Here is a 21,194-nt window from a genome sequence, read left to right on the forward strand (position 1 = left end):
GTTGAGGTTTTTGAGTTTTTCCTTGCCGTCGTTTTGGTTTCAGATCATATGGAGTAATAATAGTCTGTAGTTTGCAATACACTGTGCTCTGTCCAGCCCTTTAAGACTCTTTGTGATTAAGGGCTATACAAATAAACATGACTTGACTTTTTTTCTCCTTCTGTGTGCATCCGTATGCAAGGTAACAATGAATTCTAAATCCATTACTTCACAATACAATTGATATGAAAACAGACCTAAATAGGCAATTTTTTACAATGTAGAGCCTGTAGAATGGCCCAAGTTGTATTTGCATCAAAAAATAGTCCACAAATAAGAAAAAAGAATAATATAGAAAACATCCCAGGTGGATGAGTGTTTAGTGCCTCTGCAGTACAGTTCTGAGTTAATGGGTTCAAATCCAGCAACCAGCCTCAGCGTGCTTGCGTGGGTTTCCTCCCACATTCCAAAAACATGCATGTCAGGTTAATTGGCCAGTCCAGATTCAGCATGATTATACTAGAAAAATGTTCAGTTGGTGTGTGTTACTTTGGTTTGGTGTGGTGGGTGGGTGGATCCCTTAACCATAAGGGTGGTAGTGGCACCATTTCTTGTGGTATGTCTTTGGCAATTACAGCCTGGTGGCACCCATTCCTCTTCAGACCAACAAATGTTTCCACCTGGTCTGGAACCAGGGACCATCACATGTTAGGTGAATGCCCTTGTCTTTATAGCTATTGACAAAGTTAGATGTTACCAGGGACGGTTTTAGGTTCAGAGCTCTGGGGATGCTGGGCACCCAAAGTGGCTGGTTATTTTATATTTTAATTTCACTTAAGGTGATTTAGAATCAATTAACACCATTAAAGGTTGTCACTTTCTACTTGTGAATATCACATTAAATTTCAAACTGATCCACTGGTTAGCACTGACAATTATACAAATAAATTAGGAGACATTTGTGTGTATTTTTAATAGTTACCGTGGGTAATACTCTCACCTGTACATGGTGCTTTTTTTTTTTTTTTTACAGAAAAAAAAAAACTGAATATCCAATGCTAGTGCTGGGTGGCTGACCACACACATACGTGATGATTTTTCATTATGTAGGCCTATCCTGCCCTTCTTGAGAAAATGGGCACAAAGTCTCCGCACTTTGTATTGTTCTTTGTGCCCTAGAGCGCTCCTTTTCAATTGCACAACAGAATTCATTAACGTTTAGTGGTCAACTATTACAATGCCCCTTTAGGTAGTGTAACTTCAAAATATTCTACTAGCTGGCTAAAATCAATACAGCTCCTTTTGTTGTACATGCAAGTGTGTGGAATTCTTAGAGCCAGTCAAATTAACTCTTGATTTTTCATCTTTTTGGCATTAGGGCTGACATCTGGACTGTGTTAGAAACAGTTGTGTTTCTTACTTTCACCAGTTTCATCCTGAAAACCACCTCAAACTACACACCCCAGCTTTCAACCCCCCCCTGGAAAAATTCTACCCATGTGTCAGAAAATATCTTTATTCAGCTCTTAAACAGGTTTCCAGACGGAGGAAAAGTTACATACACAACTCAAATTATACTTTGACTAACTTTTAAATCAATCATATTCCCAAATAAGTGCAAGTGTTAAAGTCAAACTCAAGCACCCTGGAAAGATTCCAAAATACTGAGCATCATAATACAGAGCTAAGCTTAATCAATTCCGACGCAGACATTTTTTTATACAATCAGGAAGTCCGTCACATTTTTGGCAAGGCTTTCAGTTCTCCATAGGGGTGACAATCAGTCTAAGAATGTGTGAGTTCACCATTATCACAAAAAAAAAAAAAAAAAAAATACCTGCAAGGGGAAACACAAAATGTCAATTGTCCAGTGCAAAAACATCTTATAGAATGACTCAAAATGGTGCAGAACATTTGTTTGTTTGCATAAATACTTTATATTTTCTGAAAACATTGTACTTCAATTTCATAAAGCCATTCTAATACAGTCACTGATCATTTTACCAATTTATGCCCTAACTGCAAACATCATTTGTGAACCACATCAAGTATACATGCATTTGGCTCATATTTGAAATTGAAAAGGCCGGTGGCAAACAAGCAGACATTGATGAGCACTGAAAGCAATGCACTGGTAAATAATAGTGTTTGTGAAACAAATCACCACAATCCTCTGTTCCACTCTGGTTTAACACTTTCTGAAAGTGGCAGCATAGTTTGAAGGACAGAATCTCATTTTGCAGAGGTGCCACTGTCGAGGCATGTCCAAGTAACATTACTCAACCCAATACCAGAAAAACAATTTTACGTAGAAAAAAAATCCAACAACAAAACAGGTAAACATTTTAGTGAGTATGTCTGTCAAACACTCACGAGAACATTAAAGTGAGCTTTTCTGTACTAGCATTAAAGAGACTCAACGGATGTGTTCACCCTTAGGGTCCTAAATGCTAGTACAGTACAGACAACAGGTTAGGTTGGAATAATTTTGACACATTGCGCACATTTCAAACACTAATTACTCAGGTCATTGTAAAAATAAAACGATTAAAGATCTGACTTGAACCGCGAATGTTTGTGGTTGCTTGGTATCAAATTACTACTGCTTTCAACCAGCAGTGCCGGAAAACTCAACCGAATTTTTTCGTAGCATAGTTGCAATTTGGATCGTGAACACAGCCTCAGGTTTCAAGAACTATTCGACTTGAACAGGGCACAATCTCCAAGTAGAATAGTACACTATAGGGCTTTCATATTCCAGATGTACAGTGACTGTGGTCATAACACTTTTACCCAAACAAACTAAACAGATTCTTTCACATTAATTGGACTTCAATTTATTAAAAAGAGGCGGACTTAAATCAATCAGACCTTTCATGTATCCGCCATGGTTGGGTCTAAACTAGAGGGGTTTGACTCCATGTCCACATCCTCCACCTTCCTCTCTGTTGTCAGTTCATCCCTCGATTCATGCATACTTCGGTTTGCATACAAGCCTTTGTCATCTTTGTCTGGCACTTGAGGAAAATCAGTCCTTGGAATCTTTTCTTCCCTTTCAGATGACAGGGAAGGTGAGTGTTTTGCATTCTTAAGAGGAGTTTGAGCAGTCGAGCTCATTTGATCAAAGGCTGAGTCGACCTTTCTATCCACCTGAGCGCCAGTAGCATCTCCAGTGGAGCCGTTGCTGTAAAATGAAACGTCATCTTCCTTCTTTTTCTTCGGTGGCTTCTCTGCATTCATCTCGTCGTCTGTTTGCATGAAATTATCCTGAATAGCAACCTGCGGAATGATTGCAGGATGAGACTTCATGTCTGGGGCGGTCTCAGTTTTGCCACTCGGGGGGTCGGGAGGGGGCGTTAGATCCATTCCATCAACTCCAACATTTGAGTCACTGGTCTTTATTAAACTGTTGTTGTTAGATTCACAATTCCCATTGCCAACTGTCATTTCATCCGATTGAGGGGACATGTCTTGTTTGATTTTGTCCGTTTTTGTTTCAGCTGGTTTCAGCAACTTGGCATTATCATCTAGCTCCTCCTCGTTAGCGTGAACCGCTTTATCTCCAGATTTGCCTTTTATCCTCGAGTTGCTGTCGTCCTTGCCTTCTCCATTTCCAATAGCTTCAGATCTTTTTTCTGCCTTCCGGAATTGTCTCTGAATCTTTCTAGGACACCAAACAAATTTATCCTTTGGCTCAAAGTGAAGGTAAGCAAAGCGCACTAGCTCTTGGCGCTCATATTTGTCCAAAACTGCAAACAGAAAATAGTCTAATACGCTGCGTTTAACATTGCTGAGGTTTTTTTTAACCAGAGTTTCTTCGAGGAAGAAGTGCACAAGGGGAGCCTGATAATGCTTGAAGCCCAATTCTCCGAGGCTCTTCAGGATGCGTGTGATGCGCAGGTTATTGTGCATGTTCCTGTTTGGATAGAAATTGAAAGAGACATGAGAACCCTGAGAGTTCATACTGAGCCAGCAACAGAGACAACGAAAGGGGAAGGTCTACCTCTCCAGGTTTCCAAAGCGCTCTTTCCAATTCTCTGCACGTGTCACCTCGCCAAGCTCTTTGTTAACAAGGCGGATGCCATAGAAGCCCAACATGAGTTCATAAGACTCCACTAGTCTTCTTTTGGCATCCTCATTTTGCTTAAAGGCCTGGTTAGCAGCACATAAAAAGTCAAAATTCAAGTTGTATGGGATTTATTTAATCATTATCTAGGAGAAAATCACCTCAATCTCCTTCTTGGTGAGTTCAGAAGCCATGTAGTTGACGCCAGGTTCACGTAGAGGGAACAGCCTGATTGATAAGAGCAGAAAAAATGCACACTCGTGCTTTACATTGATGGGTACAATCTACAGAAACAGGGTTATCTGGGGCTATGTGAGGTCACTCCAGGCGGTATGAGAGATCTTAAATAAACTTATAAAAATGCATTTATTTAACACCTTACTGTTCCTGAAAAATTTGCCTAATTAGCTCGAAAACAGTTGAGGCAATAGCTTGAAGCCATACCAAGTGCCTTGTCAAATTTGATCACAATCGTAAAAAACAACCACATTGTGAAAGAGTTTTAAATGTTTGACTTATTTGCAGAAGTCAATCAATGATTTGCATAATTGCCTATTTGCATAAAAATTAATAAGATTGGCTTTGAGCACAATTACCTTCAGCTCTGATTTGAATACACAATGTAAATGTGTACAGACACTCCCCGACTTAGGACCGGTATATACGAACATTAGTTTTTTGGATGTCGAAAAACATCCGTAAATTGCTGTAAGTTACATTTTGTATTGTGCACCTTTTTCAGAGTACAGGACATGTACTGTAGTGCTTCTTTCTGCCGCTACAGGCGTGTGGCGCTGTCACTCAGCATCCAGAACTTTGACATTTTTATTGTTTAATACTCGTTTATCCATTTGATATAATTTGTGATTAGTGTAAAGAAGAGGAGAGTTTTTTCTTTTTAGATGAAAGTGGAATAAGAAAGCTTGATGCAGTTGTGAAAATGGTCGGAACACTTTTTACCACAGAGGAGGACCTCTTGAAGGGCATCTCTCAAAAGTAAGTTAAACCTCACTTTATAGAGGATATTATTTTATGAAGTTTATTATTTTTTTTAGTACAAAACAATACAGGTTACTTATGCAAGCCTTAAAAACATACTTATAGATACCATCAACATACAAAATATAGCATTGAAGCAACTTCTGAACAAATTCAACTTACAAACTATTGTCCGGGACGTAACTCTTGGGAATTTAACAGGCCAACCTATGTGTCATTTTCACATTTGAATTGGTCACTATCAAAGATTTTTGATGCAGAATTGGTCACAATGTTCTCTTTCAATACAGTCTCCCATTGGTTGTTACAGGCTCATGGCCGTGAAAAAAAGCTTGCAATTGGCCAAGACTGGTGTGAATCAAAAGGTCGAAGGCCAACGCAAGTATTGAAAATAATCTGATGAGTGTCTTGTAAAAGGCGAATAAAGGAGTCAACCAAACGAATTACAACAAAGATCGACAAACAATGTAGGTATGCTTTTGGGCTGTTTTTTTAATCCGTTGCCAATATTGTGTGTTTTGGAGGACTGCATTTTCACGCCTGTTGCCAATATTGTGTGTTTTGGAGGACTGCATTTTCACGCCCTTAAGGCGGACAGTGTTGAAAGGCACACTCTGTAGCTGGTTCCAGTTCTGCATTTCTAAACACATACGGCGCACCGGCTCATTGGGCGCGACGCCTTGTAACCATACAGACAAGCATAAAAGTGTGCTTATTAAAAAAAAAAAAAAAAAAAAGTAGCTGGATTAAAACTTTTGAAAAAACAATTAAGATACTTGAAATCAAAAGTTTTAAATCAGAGACTGGTTAGCTGCTGTCAACACATTTAGAGAAAGTGGAATTTTAGGTGACAAACTAACATGCGAAACTCTTAGATTCCAGCTAAGGTAGCCTCCCGGTGCAGAGTTTGCATGTTCTCCCCATGCTTTTGTGAGTTTCCTTCGCCCACTGCCAGCACCCCTGCGACCCTCGTGAGGATAAGCGGTACAGTAAAATAGATGGATCGAAGCAAACACCATATTTCATATTTTATCTGTAAGGAGGAAGGGTGTTTTGGTCCGGATTTCAGGTCGGGTTTAGGCTCAGGCTTAAGATCCTACATCTAATGTATAGTACCCAGGCTGTACTTCAGTGTAAGTCAGTTTGTTTTTTCATTCTGTGCATGCGTTTTTTCAACAATAAATGCACATACCATTGAATGTATGAGTGGACCCTCTCCAACCTTTTATAGTCATTTTTCCATTCTTTGAGGAAAGATTCGATGTAGATCTCTATAGTCGTGGAGTAAAAAAAATTAATCACTGTGAGACATTACATTGCCATTATATTTTGGTTTGATTGAAGTGTTATACCATCAGGTGAAGAAGGGAATTTATTGAGGTAGAACTGCAAGTTGTTCATTTTATCCTCCGAGCACTCGTCATCTGCGAGATTCTGAGAGAACAATAAAATTACATAACTTGATTCCAACAGTCAAATTGAAGACTCTGTACTTACAGGGTACCCTCTCCTGTAGTTCTGCATGTCCTTTGCCGCCCTCATGTTTCTTGGTGTTTGATGCCTCTGTGAATCAACAAAATGGAAAAAACAAGGTCAAGTGAAAACCACAACGCAAGATCCTAAACATGTATGATCCTGGTGATTTTGTTTTTGGTAGTAACATTAACAAGATATTGTGTTTAGAAATGTATCCAGCTGGGTAATTAAATCAAATTAATTGCTGGGATAGGGTATCAAATTAAAATCGCTACAATTAGCTGAATAGAAAAATTGAGGAATCTATTTAAAAAGTGTAATAAGAAACGTTCAAAGCCTATTCTAAAGCTTAAAAGCTTTATTTATAACTTCTGTTCAGACCAAACAATTTATTTTTCGTACGCAACAGAAATCTGGATTGAGGGTTTTCCAAGCTGAGTTACTATAAGTTACCAATTCCGTAATAGTGGCATTTAGGCACAACTTCCAAATAACAAACATTGAAATTTAAAATCAGTTTGTCTTTAAAACAATTTGCATTTGATCCAAATTTTATAAAAAGGGCAAATGTGTATTATATGACCACTAGATGTTGTCGTGTGGTGAAAATGAGTACTAAAAAGCACAAGGAGCAATACAAAATACAGACACTCAGAGTGACCAAGATACACCATATTAATGTCTTTTTTTGACCAGCGTTTGATGTTTTCAGGGGTGCCCTGAAAATGGTGCCCCTACAACTTTGGTGGCTTAGGGATCCAAACAAACAAACTGGAAAAAAGGCGTCTTTGAGCTATATCGCCCTGCCCTAAATCCAATAGATTTCTGGACAACACTTAATCTTTAACTGAGGGGCATCCAACATGGTGCCTGCAGGAACCAGGTAGTTCCTTAAGAGAACCCAAGTAGCCCACAGACTGGTTCTGAAATTGGCTCAATGTAATTTAAGGAAATATGATTTCTAACTGGCATGAGAAATTGCTGACATGATCAGTGTCTTTAAATACAATGGTGATGTGGATGACTGCTTATTTGAACACTACTCCTAATAGTTACAACCTGGTAATGACATGATAAAATCATTGTAGCAACATATTAAGTTGCCATTTTTGAAAAGGATTTCAAACTTGTAGACAAACTGGTACAATCACTTGGCCTGGAGAGGGAAGGGGCCCACCAGGCTGTACTTGCCCAACGCACATCACATGAAATGGTTCCCCTACAACAGGGGTGGCCAACTCGGTCCTCAAGAGCTACATGTCCTGCATCTTTTAGAGGTTTCTCTTCCCCAACTCAGGTGATGCAGATTTAAAGCTTGATAGTAAGCTGTGTGAGAGCTTTATAATGATCCAGGTGATAGGACTCGCCTGTAATTGAGCAGAGTAACTCCAAAAACATGCAGGACATGAGGCTCCTGAGGAACGGGTTGGCCACCCCTGCCCTACACCCAAAGTTTGTTTAGGGATCCATCCGACCAACCAACCAGTCGTGCCAATCAGTAACAAAAAAGTACACCCCTAAAAAGTAACCCCATGCTTTAGCTGTGTGGTGCCCGCTAGCTTGCTTGCTTGCATGCTTGGCCATCTTCTCTATCGAGTTTTCAGTTTGACAGGGATGTGAAACTTAGTGGTGGCTATGGGACTGGATGCAGACTTTATGTTCTCAGACGGTCCGGATCACAAAAAGAATGAAATAATGTAAATTCAATTTTTAGGTTACTGTAGTTTATCAGTATTATGTTTTATCATTTTCAAGGTTTTGGGTGCTCTGAGGAGAGTGATGAACAACAAGAGTATGAGTATGGATGTTAAGAGGGGACTGTATGAGAGTGTGATTGTGCCGACTGTGTTGTATGGTGCAGAGACTTGGAGCCTGAATGCAGATTTAAGAAGGAAGTTGAATGTTCTTGAGATGAAGTGTTTGAGGACTACTTTAGGAGTGACAAGATTGGATGGACTGAGAAATGAAATTGTGAGAGACAGAACTGGAGTAGTCGTGGAACTGAGCAAGCGTGTTGATAAGAGTACTCCGTTGGTTTGGACACATGGAGAGGATGGATGAGGAGCGAATGTTGAAGAGGATCTACAGAGCAGAAGTCAATGGAAGGAGACCAAGAGGAAGGCCGCGATTGACGTGGATGGATGGTGTTATGAGTGCACTGCAGGAAAGAGGTCTAAATATAATGGAAGCTAGGGCTCTTGTTGGTGATAGGAAGGAGTGGAGAGGTGTCGTGAAAGGATAGTGGGATTGTGGACGCGTTCTTAAGGATGGGCTGGGCACCCGTATGATGCGGCAGTGGTAAACCAGTGAAAGCTGTCGGGTCCTGCTGTTGAACAAAAGAGTGTGTTGTGTCACCCTGACCCCAGTAACTTTCTTGTGTCCCATTTCATCAGGAGGGATGAAAGCATGACCAACTTGGGTGCCGAGGTGCCTAACTTGTTTGGGTGTTTGGGCAATTGGGTTGGCCATGGTCCAAAAATTTTTGTGTGTTTTTTTTTGTTATTCATTTCCCTTTTATTTTCTTTGTTATTGTATGCGTGTGTCTTGCTGTCGGTCGCCCCTCTTGAGGGATATGACCAAGGTAGATAGATAGATGTTTTATCATCCAGCCTCCCCTACATATTATAATCATGGATGACAGTTGCTTTTTTTCTAACCATAACAAATTCAAAAACAGGGGAAAAAGATTTCCATGTTCGACATTGACTGCATTAACTGGGTTATTTCAAGAATTGAGTGAACGCAGTTTTACACTTGAGCCAACTCACCATGCTATTTAAACTCTAGTGGTAGTAATGAAACAAAAAATGTAATTTTTGCTCTGGTTTAGAATGAATTAAAGAAGTAAAAAATACAACTTTTAGCAGGGCTAAAGCTGAGAGTATATCATTTACTTCCCCTTTATCAGCCAGATGGAGCGTTTGGTTTGCATTCATTAAAAAATAATAACTTGACCCTGAACTGGTTGCCAGCCAATCGCAGGGCACAGACAACTCACTCGCTCATTCACACCGAGGGCCAATTTGGACCGGCCAATTCACCTGAAATGCATGTCTTTGGAATGTGGGAGGGAACCGGAGTGCCCGGAGGAAACCCACGCAAGCACGGGGAGAACATACAAACTCCACACAGGAAGTCTGGAGCTGGATTTGAACCCACGCAGGAGGTTCCCAAGACATGAACTGTGCCGCACATGCGCTAACCACTGCGCCGCCGTGCTGGTTGTCACAATATGTTATCCCATTTTGTAACAATGACAATAAAAGGTATATTCTATTCTCTATTTAGGCCAATAAAAGTGGAATTGGAGAAAAGGTGAACATTTGTTTTGCTTGCTATGAAAATAAATCAGTTCACACCTCAGGGCCGACTGCAAGTTAAACAATTGGCAAAAATTAATAAATAAAATGCAAATAAAAGGTAAAATAAAGATATTAAATCCAAACACCTGCAGGCGAGCCCTCACGGTAAAATTGGGTAAGCTTGCAAGTTGCCGTTCACATTTTGCAACATTATGTCTAAATAAGTTAGAACTTTACCCACAGTGAGCCTTTATTGACAGACGACAGCAAATTATTGTAATTGTATATGATTGTCCCGAGATATTGTATTGACATGAAATGCATCAATTTCATAACAAATCAAATCTTTCACTTCCTTTAGCCATCAAATGCTAGTGGTCACGCATCCGTTATCTTGTGGTTTCTTTTCGCCACTTAAACCAAAATAAGAAGGAAAACAATAACAGTATAAAACGCATTAGATAACAGATAATAACTCAAATAAAAGATGGTGTACGCCTCAGTGTCAATCTAGCATAGCAACCAACCAAGCTAGCTAGTTAGCTAGCTAGCATGTAGCCAAGAATGACATTACAGCAAAGCGGTTGTACAAAGTCGCCAGATTCAACGCCATTTCCCAACAAAAACAACTTCTTCAAGCTTTACACGACATTCTAGACAAACATTTACCGTCACGAGAGTCCTCGGCCGACGAGCTTGACCATCTCCGGCCGGCTCCTCTCCATCACTCTCCGTGTCCCAAGTCGAGTCGTACTCGCACACGCAGTCGTCCTCCATAATTCCTCAAACGACAAAAGCCACCTGATGAAGCTAGCCCAACTTGCTTCTTGATAAAGATGTGCATTGATCCAGCTACAATGGCACCACCATGCAGGTTAACCGAGGACAGTTGATGTGCTCAGGCAACCATCGTCGCCTCTGCCAGTCTCCGCTTCACTCTTTTTTTCCCTTCGCCGGTGATGACGCTAACCATCAGGTGCTTCAGTGGGCGTTTAAATAGTCACAACCAGGGTTGGGTAGGGTTACTTTAACTGGATTACTTTCAATTACTTTTGGATTACTCCAATACCAAATATGCTAATAAAAGACAAAAGAAACTAAATGTGAATAAAATTAGGACTCACAACATGTGGTAAGCTTTCTCTCCTGGCTTTGATCTCTTTGATCTCCGGCAAAACTAACATAAAATGAGACAGAAACAAAATGAAAATAAATCCAAACAGCTTGCCAACATCATTTTTGCCGTTCCATGTATTCCGTTACACCCCCAGCCTGCACAAAATTGTGTAATTTTATTCATATTTAGTTTCTTTTGTCTTTTATTAGCATATTTGGTATGGGAGTAATCCAAAAGAAATTGAAAGTAATCTAGTTAAAGTAACCCTACCCAACCCTGGTCACAACCAATGTTCCCTCTAATTTTCCACGGGTCTGAGCGTTCACACAAAGTCGGTGAGCAACGCTTGAAACAACAGTGAGCAACCATAATCCCAAGTGTGGCAAGATAATTAATTATCAAACATGTCCAAAACTTGACATCAAGTTACATTCTGCTGAGTTTCCCGCAATGCAAAATTATTTTTCTCTTTGGAATGAATTGACTAAGTGTACTATTGCAAAGGTTGTACGGCCTACAAACGTCGTTTGTTCTTACAATTCTTTCACAAGATTTCCATTTCTTTTTTTTTCCTGACATATTTTGTCGCATAATATTAACATTTTTGGGGGCTTATTTAGTCGGTTGCCAGATACAGAACTGTACTTAATCACATTTTTTAGTGGAAGTACAATATTGGCAACAAGATTCACTTGATATAATTGGAAATTATTTGAATGCAACACAAACTTTTTCTTCTTTTTCCAAGTTTTTTTCTACTTTTTTTTAAATTCCTTTAAAAAAAATCTCATTGTGTTTATTTTTTTCCGAGCTGTTACTTTTTTCTTTTTGTTCTCTATTTACTTTTTTCCTACATTTCTTTCTCTTCTTTTTTTCAGTTTTTTTTCTAAAATGTTCATTCTTTTTTTCTCTCATCCTTTTGTTTCTTTTTTTCTCAGCTTTTCACTACTTTTTCATTTTGGTATTGTTTTCTTTTTTGTTCTATTCCCCCATTCCTTTAAGTCATTTTGTGCATAATTTTACATAATATTTGGTCATGTTGGGATTAAAGAAGCAAAAACAACCCGAAGAGCCGTTTAGGACCCGAAAGAGCCGGTTCCTTTTAGTGAGCCGAGCCAAAGAAGCAGGTTCTCGACAAACTACTAACTTTACTCAACTTCGTTCTACTTCGACTCGACTTCAAAATAACGCATTTAGGACACAACCTCAGGGGAACCCGTGTAGTTTTACCTTCATGCATAGTAAATATGACTTAAGTCGCTTCTTAATTCGTAATTTTGAGCCCTCATTTTTGCGCGCTGGCTAGACTTTCTTGTGCGCTGAGAATGTGCGAGCAGTGCGCAATTGCGCACACGCGCAGCTTAGGGGGAACATTGGTCACAACGTTAACATAAACGTCGTAAAATACTGGATACGTTTCTATATTTCACCTGGGGGATTCCACTTTGTAAAATTAAGGGCTAGGGCAGGAATACAATTTAAATCCCGCATGCTGTGCATTTTAGTTAAGATTTGTGTCTGGTGCTTAAAGGGACACTGTGTAATATTTGACCACTAGTTGTCGCTGTATTGTGTAGAAGAGTAGAGAAGAGTACAAAGTACGGAGACTCAAAAGGACCAAACCGAACTATTCGATTTTTATTTTTTTGCCCAGCCTTTTACAAAGTTTTTGGGGGGTGGTGGACAATCATGTCAGCTCCCTGTAGCGAGCTTCATGTTATATAAAATGAATACAATTTTCACATTTATATGAGTACCCTTTCATAATAATAATAATAATAATAATAATACATTCTACTTCAAAGCGCCTTTCAGGACACCGAAGGTCGCTGGACATAAAAGAGTAACAAACAACAATAAAGCAAAAATGAAACAAGAATAAAACAAGCAAGTAATAAATAGCAAATAACAACATGGTGGAGTTAAAACGAAGGCGGTATGTGAGGAAGATGATCAAGGAAAGGCAAGTGTGAATTTTCCTTTGGGATTAATAAAGTATCTATCTATCTATCTATCTATCTATCTATCTATCTATCTATCTATCTATCTATCTATCTATCTATCTATCTATCTATCTATCTATCTATCTATCTATCTATCTATCTATCTATCTATCTATCTAGACATCTATCTATCTATCTATCTATCTATCTATCTATCTATCTATCTATCTATCTATCTATCTATCTATCTATCTATCTATCTATCTATCTAAGTCTGAGTTTTTTGAGCCAAGGCACACTTGTTTTCATTAAAATATCTTGAGGCGCACTGTCAAAAATTAATTCCGCTATCAAGTCATTGTTTTTTTGATTTTTTCTAAGACATTTTTCTTATTGTTTGTGATCACCCTGGCTCAGGAGGTAATGCAAATTCTGACTTTTGATTAATAATTTGCCATGTCCTGCACGGTTGTCATGGCGCCCAGCTGGCCCTGCCCCTTGACACCGGCTGAGACGCATTGGACTGATTGCTCTTGGAGTACTTAATCACGCCTCAACCCTCGTTGAAACCCTGTTCATGCCTGTTTGATCTGAGTAATGCCTAGTTTCTAATTTTGCCTGCCTTTGAGCCTCCTTTGTTTTGTTTTTGGTCCGTTTATGTGTTGGACAACTTTTCTTTCTCAATTAAAGTGACAGATCGTCCACGCTAATGAGTTCCAACTTCCTGATTCCCGGTCCGTTTCGTGACATGATTTTGCTGTAATTTTGAACTACTCTTATCTTAAAATAGTTTTCAAGTTTTACTATATTTTGATTGTGGTTTTTTTTCTATAAAATACTTTTTTTTACTATGTAAAGACAATTTCTGTTTATTTTTTAATTTCATCTCATCTCATTAGCTGCACCGCTTATCCTCAGTAGGGTCGCGGGGGTGCTGGAGCCCATCTCAGCTATCTTCGAGCAGTGGGCAGGGGACACCCTGAACTGGTTGCCAGCCAATCGCAGGGCACACAGGGACAGACAACTCGCTCGCTCATTCACACCTAGGGACAATTTGGACCGTCCAATTCACCTGAAACGCGTGTCTTTGGAATGTGGGAGGAAACCCACGCAAGCACGGGGAGAACATGCAAACTCCACACAGGAAGGCCGGTAGCTGGATTTGAACCCACACAGGAGGTTCCCATGACCTCAGAACTGTGCCGCACACGCGCTAACCACTGCGCCGCCGTGCTGCCCTATTTTTTAATTTAATTTAGAAAAAAAATTAGAATGATCAAAACTATGTGTAAGAGTTTTTCTTAATTTCTTTGGCAGTGCAATCTTCAACAGCTTCATATTTCTCGTTTCCCTATTACTACCTACTGCTGGAAACTAAATAGAGCAGTTTTGCAATGATTTGGCAGAAGGCAGTGGGGTTGGAGGGGGTAGATCAGGGAGAAAGTTAAGACTCTTGAAAGCCTGATGAAAGAAGCTGTCCTTGAGCCTGCTGGTTCTGGGTCTGGTGGCTTTGTGGGTGAGTCAGGAGTCGTAGATGTCTAGGAGGGGCTTGAGAGGGACACCAATGAAAAATACAGAGCACTAGCATGTTTTTTTTTTTGGGTAACGATAAAATTTAGCAACATCCTTCGGCACACAAGAAAAGGTCTCATGGCACACAGGTTAAAAAACATATAGCTGATTGTATCGAGTCTATGTCGTTTGCTTTCCTTGCTTTGGACATTTCTCGTTTTTGTTGAGTCTAAGTTTGTAAGAAAGAAAAAAAACAACAGCACTATCAGAAAAAAACAAATCCAATGCGATAAAAAGTAAGTGAAGAGTAGAAAAAAATTGTGGAGGAGTTGAAGAAGCTACCGTTCTCGTGAGACTCCGGAAAAAGAATGTAGCGTTCTTTCTGCAACTCTTCGAGAAGAGTTTGTGTCCTGTTCCTTTCGTCATGACACCTCAAGGATGAATACCCCTTCCCCTCTTTTTTTCCCTTTCTCTCTTTCTTTCTTTCCCATCTCTCTGTCTGTCTGTCTTTCTCCCCTTCTCTCTCTCTCTCTCTCTCCCTCTCTCTCTCTCTATTTCCCTCTCTCTGTCTCTCTCTCTCTCTCTCCTTCTCTCTTTATTTCTCATTTGGTAAGTCGGCAAGTCCCTTTAAAGAATGCTTGTACTTGTTTTAAAAAAAAACAAGTACCGGGTAGTTTAAAATACTTACTGAGTTTCAATTTGTTTCTCTCTCTCTCTCTCTCTCTCTCTCTGTCTCTCTCTCTGTCTTTCTCTCTCTGTGTATCTCTCTCTCTCTCTCTCTCTCCATCTCCCAGTCGGTAAGTCGGCAATTCTCTTTAATGAATAGTGCGCCCCAAAAAAAAGACAAACATTGACTAATTTAAAACATGTACTCGGTTTCAATTTGTCCTCTCTCTCTCTCTCTCTCTCTCTCTCTCTCTCTCCTTCCCACTCTCTCCCTCTCCTTACCCTTTTCTCACTCTCTCTCTTTCTCTCTCTGAGTTGGTATGTCGGCAAGTCTCTTTAATGAAGGTATGCTCCTAAAAAAAACATCGACTAATTTAAAACACATACTAGGTTTTAATTTGTTTTCTCTATTCTCTCTCGCTCTCTCTCTCTCTCTCTCTCTCTCTCGCTCTCGCTCTCGCTCGCTCTCTTTCTCCCTCTTCCTCTGTGTCCCTGTCTCGCTCTCTCTGTCTGTCTCTGTCTCTCTCACTGTGCATTTATTTTGATTGTTTGGACCTTGTCTTTAAGCTTCTATTTTATTTATGTGTATGATGAGTATTTTAAGAAATACAGGTTTGTAGTTTTGTATTTCGAATCAATATCCGTCCATCCATTATCTGCACCGCTTATCCTCAGTAGGGTCGCGGGGGTGCTGGGGCCCATCCCAGCCGTCTTCGGGCAGTGGGCAGGGGACACCCCAAACTGGTTGCCAGCTAGTTGCAGGCCACACAGTGACAGACAATTCGCTCGCTTTTTCACACCGATGGACAATTTGGACCGGCCAATCAACCTGACATGCATGTTTTTAGAATGTGGGAGGAAACTGGAGTGCCCAGTGGAAACCCAAGCAAGCACGGGGAGAACATGCAAACTCCACACAGGATGGTTCGATATCATGACCTCAGAACTGTGCCGCACACACGCTAACCACTGCGACGCTGTGCTGCCCTCGAATCAATATTGTTGTTTTTCTAAATTAATGAAGTTGTTTTTACCACTAAGATACATGTCCGTTTAAACAGCTTGTCTGTTCAATAAAAAAACAGTTTTGGATCACTTGGCTTTGGTTGTTGGAATTTTACCAAAAGGCCTACCATAAAATGCATCAAACATTCTTAGAAATGTATTCTATGTTGTTCAAACTGTTTTGATTCGGGAGATCCACTTAGTGAATTACATATATTTAAAAAAAGAGAGTTCAGAGAATTCTAGCACCCTCTATGTCAGGGGTGTCAAACTCATTTTAACTCGGGGGCCACACGATAGAACAAACATTCTGTCGGGGGCCGGACTAGTAGATTAAAGAGAAAGAAAAAGAGATATAAAGAAATAAGAGAAAGAGGGAGGGAACAGGAGAGAGGGCGGGACAAAGAAAGAGAGAGAGGGAGAGAGCGTGAAAAACAAAGATAAAAAGTTGTGAGAGAGGGGGAAAAGAAAGGGAGAGGAAGAAAGAAACCCAAAGAGAAATAGAAAGACAGAGGGAGAGAAAAGGAAGCGCAAAGGGTAGGAAGAGAGAAAGAGAAAAGAGAGAAAAGGAAAAAAGGAAGTTAGAGCAGAAGAGGTCAAAAGACACAGAGAGAGAAATAAACAAAGAGCAACAAAGGAAGAGAAAAAGAGAAACACAGAGAGTGAAAGAGACAGAGAGTCGGAGAAAATGGGTGGAAAGGAAAGAGAGAGAGAGAAATAAATACAAGTACAGTGTCTTTGTGAGAGGCACCTGGCTTTAACGACATCAAGTTGACATATTTCAACCTGCAGCTTGATTTTCTCTTGCACTTCTCTGAGTGTTGTCTTGCGAGCCGGATTAAATCCCTTAGCGGGCCTGATCTGGCCTGCGGGCCGCCTGTCTGACACCTGTGCTCTATGTCTATCTGTGCACACCGGTGAACAGTGCACATCATCTCAATGAATAAAGCATTCGTGTTAGTGTACAAGGTCTATGTTATTGTATCTTTATCGATGCATGTTAGTATACACTATGTATGCATTATCCTCATTAAAAGTTTGCGATTTAGTGGTAAATAACAAATGAGTAGGTCCATGTTGTCCTAAAATGAACAGGAAGAGGTGGAATGTTTTTTTTGCATCACAGACGACTATAAATAGAATCACATATCCTTACAGGAGAGGCATCCTTGACGGCCATTGGTGTAAGTTTCTATTTTTAGTACTGGTTGCTATGGGAACCGGAGTGTTCAGCATTCAGAGTTGCTATTTGGTCTTCCTGCTTTATCACTTCTGCTGTTTTCTAAATAGTTATGGAAACATTTGTTGTAATGCAACAAGAGGACACACCCCAACCGTATTAGGAGTTTTGAAAATGTGTCTCATATTTTGATATATTTACTGAAAAATATGCTGACAAGAGATAAGTTTGTCAGATTTGGACGTTTTGACTGTAGTTATACAATGAGAGATGGATCAGAACCACAAGGATGATGGCAGAATCAGAAAACATCCATCCATCCATCCATCATCTGTACCGTTTATCCTCAGTAGGGTCGCGGGAGTGCTGGAGCCCATCCCAGCTATCTTTGGGCAGTGGGCAGGGGACACCCTGGATCGGTTGCCAGCCAATCGCAGGGCACACAGAGACAGACAATTCGCTCTCTCATTCACACCTAGGGACAATTTGGACCGGCCAATTAACCTGACATGCACGTTTTTGGAATGTGGGAGGAAAGCGGAGTGCCCGGAGGAAACTCACACAAGCACGGGGAGAACCTGCAAACTCCACACAGGAGGTTTGATCTCATGGCCTCAGAACTGTGCCGCACACACGCTAACCACTGCGCCGCCGTGCTGCCCTAGAAAACATCAATATTATTATTTATATCCGTCCTGATGCAAAAAAATTTGCTTAGAATGAAAATGATCCCTAAAAGACAATAAAATACTCCTGGGTAGAGCCTTTTAATGCCGAATAACAACATCTTATTTAATCTGTGTTTTCGCTTTCCTTCTTACATCAATTTATGTTAGTGATAATAATGTCACGATCAGAACGGAATCAGGACCCAAATGCGTAACGTTAACCACAAGTTTATTGATAGAAAGAGGAAGGGCAGCGCCCAGGGCTCGGTGCTTGCTGGATGCGGGAAGCAAGCCGCTCACACAATCTGATCGTGTTCCGAATATGGAAGTGGATCTTTCGGAGCGAGAGATGGCGGTGTCAAGGACGGAAAAAACAGGTCGCTAGCCGGGACAGGAGAGCAAAAATGTGGTCGGGATAAAAAAAAACGGGTCGATAGCCGGGAGGACGAGCAAACGTTGTCGGGGTCAAAAACAGGTCGTAGCTGGAGACAAACGGGGAGATCAGGAATGGACGGGTGGAAAAACGGGTGCAAAAAGCGGGACTGACGGGAGTCAGAGTCAAAGTGCTTGCCTTGTAGAAACAAAGGTTCGCTGACGGACTGACAACCGACGACTGAAAGGACTGGGCTTAAAAAGGACAGGGAACCAATCAGGTAGCACGCAGTGGCTGGCGCCAAACGAGACGAATAATAGGTGCCCAAAAAATGTAAAATATGTTGCCCAATTGGCGCCAACAGGCCTGAGAGCTGATTGGCTAATAGACTCTTTTTAAGCCCCCGGCTTTCAAGAGAACCCTGTCAGATCGTTGCGAACCGATGCTCCCAGCTCGGCAAGCTCTCACTTTCAGACACTTTTCCTGCCCTGTTTTTCTCTGCCTGATACCTGTTGCCAACCTGTTTCCGGACCTGATTCTGCCCTTTTCTGCCATCCCGATATCCGACCTGTTTTCTCCGCTACCTGCCTGACACCTGTTGCCGACCTTGTTTCCAAACTCGATACCGCCCTTGCTCTCCTGTCCCGGCTAACGACTAGTATTCCTGCGAATCTACAACCATCCTCGCTCGACACGGAAGTGCCACTTCCGCGTCTCCAGCCACCTGATACCCTTGTCCGTCAACCATCGGATCGTGGAAGCAAGCCCTACTCTCCCTCTTTATTAATAAAACTGAGTAAACGAGCGCTATTGGGTCCAGTGTCTGTTTCTGGTCCGTGACACCATCTACAATATCTATATCTAGATCTATCTATATACAATTACAAAGAAAATAAGAAAAGGGAAAAAAATAGCAAAAAGCACACACAAAAATGTTTGGACTATGGCCAACCCAAATGCCGAAACACCCAAACAAGTTAAGCACCTTGGCACCCAAGTTGGTCATGCTTTCGTCCCTCCAGATGAAAAGGGACACAAGAAAACGGCCATGTCACTGGGGTCCGGGTGACACAACACACTCTTCTGTTCAACAGCAGGGCCCGACAGCTTTCACTGGTTTACCCCTGCCGTATCATACGGGTGCCCTGCCCATTCCTTAGAACGCGTATCATGAACCCAAATATCCCATTATCCTTTTACAACACCTCTCCACTCATTCCTATCACCAACAAGAGCTCTAGCTTCCATTATATTTAGACCTCTTTCCTGCAGTGCTCTCATAACACCATCCATCCACGTCAATCGCGGCCTTCCTCTTGGTCTCCTTCCATTGACTTCTGCTCTGTAGATCCTCTTCAACATTCGCTCCGCATCCATCCTCTCCAATTGTCCAAACCAACCGAATACTCTTATCCACACGCTTGCTCAGTTCCACTACTACTCCAGTTCTGTCTCTCACAATTTCATTTCTCAATCCATCCAATCTTGTCACTCCTTACATACTCCTCAAACACTTCCTCTCAAAAACATTTAATTTCCTTCTCAAATCTGCGTTCAGGCTCCAAGTCTCTGCACCATACAACACAGTCGGCACAATCACACTCCCATACAGTCCCCTCTTAACATCCATACTCACACTCTTGTTGCTCATCGCTCTCCCCAGAGCACCCAAAACCTTGCTTCTTTGATTCATTCTGTGCAATACCTCGCACTCCATTCCACCAACTGCAGCCACATTACAACCCAAGTACCTAAAGCTTTCAACTTCTTCCAGCACCTGTCCATGCAACCTTATTTCTAACACCATGCCCACTCCATCACGTAAACACTTCATCACGTTACTCTTCCCAACATTCACACATAACTTGTATCACAATTGTAAGTTAGAAATACTTGGAAACTAAATTTCAACATATACAGTGGAACCTCGCTAGTTCGCCGTTCCACTTTTGCGGGTTCAGAGCTTCACGGGTCTAAAAAATATACCTTACCTTCTCAATAAAAGCATTTATTGACTTGACGCCATTGAGGGCGAGCTTATGTCAACTGAGGACACGGTGTGGACACTCTTATTGTGAAGGGGAGGGGGAGGCCATGACACAATGCTTAGTCATGGTGAGTTACCGCTTCACTCACCCCCCTTCCTTTAACTCCTCCCACCTCACCCCCTTCTTATGTGGCGTTCAGTTTATCATGGAGGAACTTGGCGACGCGACGTAAATATATTCTCTTCCGTCACATTTCATCTCAAGTTTGACTTTATTATACCAAAAGCGAGCGGTTGTTTGTACTACCTAAACACGGCTAATTGTGTGTGGTTTCGTGTATTTGTTGTAAAAGTCGTTCGATGCCGCTAGCTAAAGTACTTTGATATTATCAGAAGGTAGCTCTTTCACTTTCATTAAAATGAACACAGACCATTTTTTTAACTGTTGTTTCCCAAAACGCTTCACAAACACTCATCAAATATCACATTTTCACTTTTATTTTTAATATGTAACTGGTAGTGTTAACAAGCATGTGGTTGAGAGCGGTTAATACAATCATACTGAATGGTTCTTAGTGGTTTCGCCACAGTCCCATTCCATGTACATAATAATAATAATAATAATAATAATAATAATAATTTCCTTTGTATTGTCATTCTTTGTAACAATGTACACAGAACGAAATGTCGATACACCTGACCCGTTGTAGCGAGCCGATGCAGCCGCAGCCAACAGAGGGCGCCGCCATTTTACCAATTAGGTATGAGTCGGCCGAGGCGCGAACCAGCGACCTCCCAGTCTCAAAGCGGGCACACAACCATCTAGGCTACTGAGTACAACATATTTTGCATTTTTTTTGTGATAACATGAATTTCACTCTCTCTCTCTCTCTCTCTCTCTCTCTCTCTCTCTCTCTCTCT

At 41.0% G+C, this 21,194-nt stretch overlaps 1 protein-coding gene across 1 annotated transcript; it reads right to left on the reverse strand.

The window, feature by feature from the left end:
• Window positions 1-1,479: 1,479 nt before the first annotated feature.
• ogfr (opioid growth factor receptor) lies at window positions 1,480-10,777 on the reverse strand. The gene is made up of 7 exons (XM_088330802.1): window positions 10,492-10,777; window positions 6,542-6,607; window positions 6,397-6,478; window positions 6,237-6,315; window positions 4,207-4,273; window positions 3,983-4,131; window positions 1,480-3,895 (listed from the first exon to the last, which is right to left on the reverse strand). The coding sequence occupies exons 1-7, from the start codon at window positions 10,597-10,599 to the stop codon at window positions 2,854-2,856; spliced, it is 1,593 nt and encodes a 530-aa protein (XP_088186928.1). The 5' UTR covers window positions 10,600-10,777; the 3' UTR covers window positions 1,480-2,853.
• Window positions 10,778-21,194: the final 10,417 nt, after the last annotated feature.

This window comes from Urocampus carinirostris, chromosome 3 (genome assembly GCF_059441175.1).
Source record: "Urocampus carinirostris isolate Australia breed hairy pipefish chromosome 3, RoL_Ucar_1.0, whole genome shotgun sequence".
NCBI lineage: Eukaryota > Metazoa > Chordata > Actinopteri > Syngnathiformes > Syngnathidae > Urocampus > Urocampus carinirostris.

Coding starts and splice junctions, on each gene's coding strand:
- ogfr (XM_088330802.1), bottom strand. CDS start 10,599: ATGGAGGACGACTGCGTGTGCGAGTACGACTCGACTTGGGACACGGAG. Junction 6,479..6,541: donor ACTACAGGAGAGGGTACCCT/GTAAGTACAGAG, acceptor TTGTTCTCTCAG/AATCTCGCAGATGACGAGTG. Junction 4,274..6,236: donor GTCCACTCATACATTCAATG/GTATGTGCATTT, acceptor CTTATCAATCAG/GCTGTTCCCTCTACGTGAAC.